We start from the raw sequence: 6,272 nt of genomic DNA on the forward strand, positions 1-6,272 counted from the left end.
AGCCGTCGCGAGGCCTCGGCTCCGGTTCGCCTCCCGGAGCCATCCACTCCGGCCTGCTGGGATTCGGTGATCGGGCGGAGGAGACCGTCGTCGACAAGCGACTGCAGCACTCCCACGGTCACATCAGACCGATCCCATGGGTCCACCGGGAGGACCACGACGTTGGCCATGCGCGCGGTGGAGGTCGCGACTACTGGCGGTAAGGCTCGCTTTCTGCCTCTCACTCCCCCCTCTCTCCCTTCTTCCCGGTGCTCTCTGTTTTTCTTTAGCAACAGCTAGAAGGCAGCAAAGGCAGACACAGGCAAGGTAAGGGGAGAAGGGGCGAGGCTCGTTTCGTATTTATGCAGGGAAGGGAGCAAATCGTGGGCGACGAAATCAGGGGAAGTTTCCCCCAAAAATCCGATGCGGTTATCCAGATCCGGTCTTACCGCCCACGCGCCCACTCCCTCCTCATTAATCGCGCGTACGGTTACAGTCCCGTCGGCTGACACCACGTCGCGTACCAACCGCTAGTAGCAGCAGGCGCCAGTTTCGCCTCCCCGAAAAAGCCGCCTCAAAAGACGCGCCTGCCGTTGTTAGCCGTAAGGAGAGAAATAACCCCCACCCGATTCCTTTCAGGCAAAGGAACTGGGCACCGAGCCCACTACGGTCCAGGGGTTCGAAGGCTGGGCCCTTAGGGGTTTCGACAGCCACCCCTAGGGCAACAGAGTAAGGGACTGACTACGGGCGAGCCTGTACGAGGCCGAGGCCCAAGCAAGCGAAATGCTTGGGACGCCCTGTGTCGTGTCCTGAGACCGGCAGGGAGGTCTCCGAATGGGATCCCACCAGTAGGGAGGCACCGAGCCACCGAGGCCCAGCGAACGGCCTCAGGCACCCACTAGAGAAACCCTCCGGTACTCTTGGAGCGCGTCTCCGGACCGCTAGCCGACCCCCAGCGAACGGGGTACGGGCCTCCACTCGGACTTACCCGATAACAGCTCACCAGAAATGCCATCGCTCGCAGCCCACCGAGGGTAGCGTTGCACATTCCACCCCTCCTTCCGAGCGAAAAGGAAGCGCGAGGGTCGAACAAAAAGTCAGGAGAATCCCTGACGGCCCTCTTGCTCCGTGCAGAGGCTAAGGGACTCTTCCTACAAAACATTGCCGAGGCCCAGCGACTTAGGCTCGCACACGAGGGGGCTCGGCAAAACAAACCCTCCTTCCGAGCGAAAAGGAAGTGCGAGGGTCGTTCAAAAAGCCAGAAGAACTCCTGATAGCCCTCTTGCTCCGTGCAGAGGCTAGGGAGCTCCTTCTGCAAAGACGCCGAGACCCCGCGACCTAGGCTCGCACCCGAGGGGGGCTCGGCAGACAGACCCTCACGCAGCGAGGGGCGAACCAAAAGCCAGGGGGACCTCTGACCGCTCTCTCGCTCCATGCGAGAGACTCAGGGGGCTCCTCCTAGCAACTTTGCCGAGACCCAGCGGCTCAGGCTCACACACAAGTGGGCTCGGCAAACAACCCCCCGTCCGAGCGAAAAGGACGTGCGAGGGATGGACAAAAAAATCAGGAGGACCCCTGACCGCCTCTCGCTCCGTGCGGAGGCTCGGGGGCTCTTCCTGCACCCAAGATAAAGACAAGCGACCCAAGCCCGTTATGGTCTAGGGGTTCGAAGGCTGGGCCCCCAGAGGTTTCGACAGCTGCCCCAGGGCAACAGAGTTAGGGACGACTACGGGCGAGCCTGTACGAGGCCGAGGTCCAAGCAAGCGAAATGCTTGGGACGCCCTGAGTCATGTCCGAGACCGGCAGAGAGGTCTCCGAATGGGATCCCACCATAGCGAGGCACCAAGCCACCGAGGCCCAGCGAACGGCCTCGACACCCACTAGAGAAACCCTCTGGTACTCATGGAGAGCGTCCCTGGACCGCTAGCCTACCCCCAGCGAACGGGGTACGGGCCTCCACTCGGACTTACCCGATAACAGCTCACCGGAGATGTCATCGCTCGCGCCCACCGAGGGTAGCATGGCATCTTCCACCCCTCCTTCCGAGCGAAAAGGAAGCGCGAGGGTCGTACAAAAAGCCAGGGGGAACCCCCTGACGGCCCTCTCGCTCCAGGCAGAGGCTAAGGGGCTCTTCCCGCAGCATCGTCGAGGCCCAGCGATCCGAACTCACACCCACGGGCTCGGCAAACACAATGAAAACCCCCCCACTCGAAAGAGAGAAAAGCCCCTGAAGAAGTGAAATCACTCCTCCAGGGCCTCGGGGGCTACACCCGGCGGGTGCGCTCGCGCGCACCCACCGAAACCTTGAGTACGAAACACCATCCCGACAGGAACTATCAAGAGCCGATTCCCGTCAGAACCTCAGGGGGAGTGCCTCCACTCCCCCCAAGGCTCGGGGGCTACTGTCGGATACCGTGAGAAGGGGTACCCTAAGCAAGAACCAAAAAATGACTGCTTAGACTTCGTAAAGATCGAAACCAGCTAACAACCGCTAGCCTCGGCCAATTCTCTATATCGCTCGAGGCCCCCTCACCGCTGGCCTCGAGCGATCCCCCACCGAAGGCCTCGGCCGACCCCCTCTCGTCGTAGGCCTCGACCGGGTCGCCGACCCTCCGCCTCACGCGAGGCGGGCTCGGCAGCACTCCGCTGCCTCTTCCTTCACCTGTCCCTCTGACAAAATGTCGCGTCGCATTAACTCAGCCAACTGTTGCCCCTGACATCGGCCGCATGCTCGGCACAGTACAGCGGAATGGCCGACGGGACAGGAGGCAGGACTGGGCAAGGGTTACCCGCCACTGTGCCCACCGCTATGCACATGGTTGACGTCCATGCCTCACTGTGCTGCCAACTCCTGCTTCGAGAACAACGCGGCATGGGGAGCCACGTCCGGGATACTGTGGCCTCGGAATCAGTACCCAGGACCAATAATTCCCTCCAAAGCCTTGGCAGTTTGCTTCAGGGGCTCGGCAGCCTAAGGATCCACGTCCGCCGAGCCCCCCACGATGGCCCGGCCTCGGCATCTGCAGAGCCTCGGCTCCCTACGATGTCATCGCACGATGACCAGCACGTCACCTGCCATGTCCTGCCTCAAGCTGTACTGGAGCCCCACGACGCACAAGATCAAGTATGACCGGCGCGTCACTTCTGCACGACAAGGACGGGGCCACTCCATCGACCATACCACAACAGTGGCCGGCTGCAGGGCTCGGACACGCCATCCCCATTTATAGAACGCTATGTAGCAACATATGTAGGTTCCTAGTTCTCCCTTAGAGTATAAAAGGGAGGGACCGGGGCCACTTCTAGGGACAGAAGAACAAGGAGCAGAAGGAGGAACTCACCAATAGAACTACACGCTTCCACGCTGCTTGAGAACAATGCCTCAAGCAGCCCGCACCACCCCCGCCGAGACCTAGGGCTAGCTCCCTCTCTCACCTAGCTTGTAACCCCCTACTACGAGCACTCCGGTGCAAGGAATACAAGATCGATCTCTCAGACTGGACGTAGGGCCTCGATTGCCTGAACCAGTATAAACCTTGTGTCTCTTTGCATCACCATCCGGTTCGGGAGCACGCAGCACAAATTCACTCGTTGGTTGAGGACCCCCCCGGTCCGAAACACCGACACATGGATTGTTTTGAGTTCTCCCTTAGGGTGCGCTCGACGAAACTGTCCGATGTAGCTAACTTTCGGGGTGCTTAGTGTCTAGTGGAAGATGAGTGACTCCGAAAGCGTGTTATTTCGGGCGGTTCTGCCACAATATGAAAGAGAGGCATACTTGCATCACATAATATTGCTAAGTCAAAAACCGGATCTAAGGAGATGCAAGTCATACACTTTGATCAAGATTGTGCAAGTGTGTGAAATTTTGAAATTTTTCCTAAAATTCTAAACTCCTTTGTCATGGCTCTCTCTCTTTTGATGGTTGCCTTTTGAAAGTATGGCTATCTTTTTTCTCTTTTTTTTCTTTTCTTTTCTTCATGCTTTATAGTATGGGATTATTCATGCTCTTTGGCATTTTTTCTCATGCTCTTTTGGCATGGATATTTTCTCTTTTCTTCTTTTTTAGCATAGCCCATACTTTCTTTTGGCACATAAAAACTTTTGAGAGAGATACTCATGTCATATGAATGGAGTATTTATTTTTGTGGACGGAAAAGCATGTTTTTTGCGTAACTCTCAGTGTAAGAGTCAGCATTTTATTTGTGGGTGTACGTGAATCTTGATCATGGGTGCATGTTGAGAATCTCAACAAGGGTCACAACAATTAGACAAAGTTCAATGTAAATACAGGCAGCATATGACTAAGGTTTTGTATCATGGAATATTGTCATATGGCTTTGGTAGGAATTATAATCAATTGAGAAGCATGCTAATCGAGATTTTGATTTTATAAATATATCCCAAGTACTTTGCAAAAGTAAGCAAGTTTCATTTCCATCCTACTATATCTCATATTCCAATTACCTAGATAAAATGGGTTTCTATGATAAGTTGTTCACAAGTGTAGGAATATTGGCAAGGAATAAAGAGTATGCAAGTTTTTAATCATAGGATAACATGGAGATGGAGCGTTGTAGAAAAATCATATTTTAATTTGTTGAATTTTAGTTTTTATTCAAAACTAGGGAGTGAGGATAGTGCTGCACAAACCATCGTGGAAGAAGGAGTTGAGGGGAAGTTATATGGCATTGTAGAAGTTCACCCTGGCTGGGCCACCTCGGCACCGCCTTCGCTTGGTGGCTTTCTTGATGGGCCTGGAGTGTAGCCACGTCGGTGTTCGGCCCTAGTTTGCAAGGTAAGTGGGCCTTCCTTCTATTTGCTTGAGTGGATCTGCGTTACGCTTTCTCTGTTTGCAGATTTTTAATGTTTTCCATATGTATTCCATGTATGTGTCCTGCAAATGCACAACTCACCAAAACATATGGAAATCATTAGTTTAAAGCCCTATCACTTGGTTTAGTTTTCATTGGAGTGAATTTTATATGGATGTTGGCGGTTAAAATTGTGAGTTAGGACTGTCAACATGTATTGCGGGCCATGTGGCCTGCTAACTAATCGGTGCCCTGAGACACCGCGGGGTTATAACCCCAACAATCAGTCTGTGGGGCCTTTCCTTGTGACTTAGAAGGGGAGCTACTGTCCCACTGAGGTTTCTCTTGTGGTTTAGCATTCTTAAAGTTTTTTCTTTTATTTTCCTTCACATGGTTGACAGAGTCACCAAGTGAGATCTTAAGCCTCTCCTCTTCTTGAACACACATGGCAATAAGCTTCTCAATGTCCCACTTATTTGGCTGTAAGTTGTAATTAACAACAAAGGTCTCATACTCTTTGGGCAAAGATGCAAAAATCAAATGAACTAGGAACTCATCCTTGAGCCCCATGTCCATTGGTTTGAGCTTGGATGCCGTGTTGCTCATCTTCAATATGTGCTCTCTAATCCCTGCACCAATGTATTTCTCATTGACTAACTTCTTAATAAGAGTGCTCGCATAAGCTTTTGAAGAGCCAGTAAACTGACTCTCCACCTTCTTGAGATACTCAGTGGCGATGGTATATTCTAGGATTGATCCCCTTATAGGATCCTCCATGGAGCCCTTAATCACCATCAAACACTTGCGGTTTGAACTATCCCACTTTGCACGACCAAGGTCGTACTTCATTCTTATCATTGCATGGTCATGCTCCCGAGTAGCGAAAGCTACATCAGTCTCATTTTCTGCCCTCACCGGGTCCCCAGGCTGAGTGAGACAGGGAGAGGTTAGTGCTAGATCATTGTCGGACAGGGCAAGTGCTATCTCAAGCTTCTCTCGCCATATGTTATAGTCTTCCATTGAGAGGCGGAATGGATGAGATAAACATCATTGGGTTGTTTCCTGAAAACAACATCAGAGAAAGTGAGAAACATTTGACATAATAATTGCATACCATAATTTAACATTGGTTAAAATTAAAACATACAATATGCTTCTACATTAACTCTACATCACTGTTTGGCAGAAATAGAACTAATGCATAAAATTCATAAATAAACTTATAGTATTTTTATCATCAATGTTGGTCAGAAAAATAACAATATCATAATTTAACTTAAACAAATATGACTACTCCTCCAATTAAAATTTTCCCATTTGTTTCAATTTAATTAGAGGATTAACTTAATCATAGCAGCGGAAACAAGGAAAAATTCTTGAAAAATAATAATTCTTAATCAGAAGCATTTCTGTGTGCTTCTCTACTCTCTAGACAATTTATCCTGTCGGTTCAAATTGAATGGAGATGAAAACTAAGCC

The 6,272-nt window shown here is 51.4% G+C and overlaps 1 protein-coding gene across 1 annotated transcript; it reads right to left on the bottom strand.

The window, feature by feature from the left end:
* Window positions 1-5,033: 5,033 nt before the first annotated feature.
* LOC136523610 (uncharacterized) lies at window positions 5,034-5,813 on the bottom strand. Its single transcript, XM_066517233.1, has one exon. The coding sequence runs from the start codon at window positions 5,811-5,813 to the stop codon at window positions 5,034-5,036; it is 780 nt and encodes a 259-aa protein (XP_066373330.1).
* Window positions 5,814-6,272: the final 459 nt, after the last annotated feature.

Source organism: Miscanthus floridulus, chromosome 18, assembly GCF_019320115.1.
Source record: "Miscanthus floridulus cultivar M001 chromosome 18, ASM1932011v1, whole genome shotgun sequence".
NCBI lineage: Eukaryota > Viridiplantae > Streptophyta > Magnoliopsida > Poales > Poaceae > Miscanthus > Miscanthus floridulus.

Coding starts and splice junctions, on each gene's coding strand:
- LOC136523610 (XM_066517233.1), bottom strand. CDS start 5,813: ATGGAAGACTATAACATATGGCGAGAGAAGCTTGAGATAGCACTTGCC.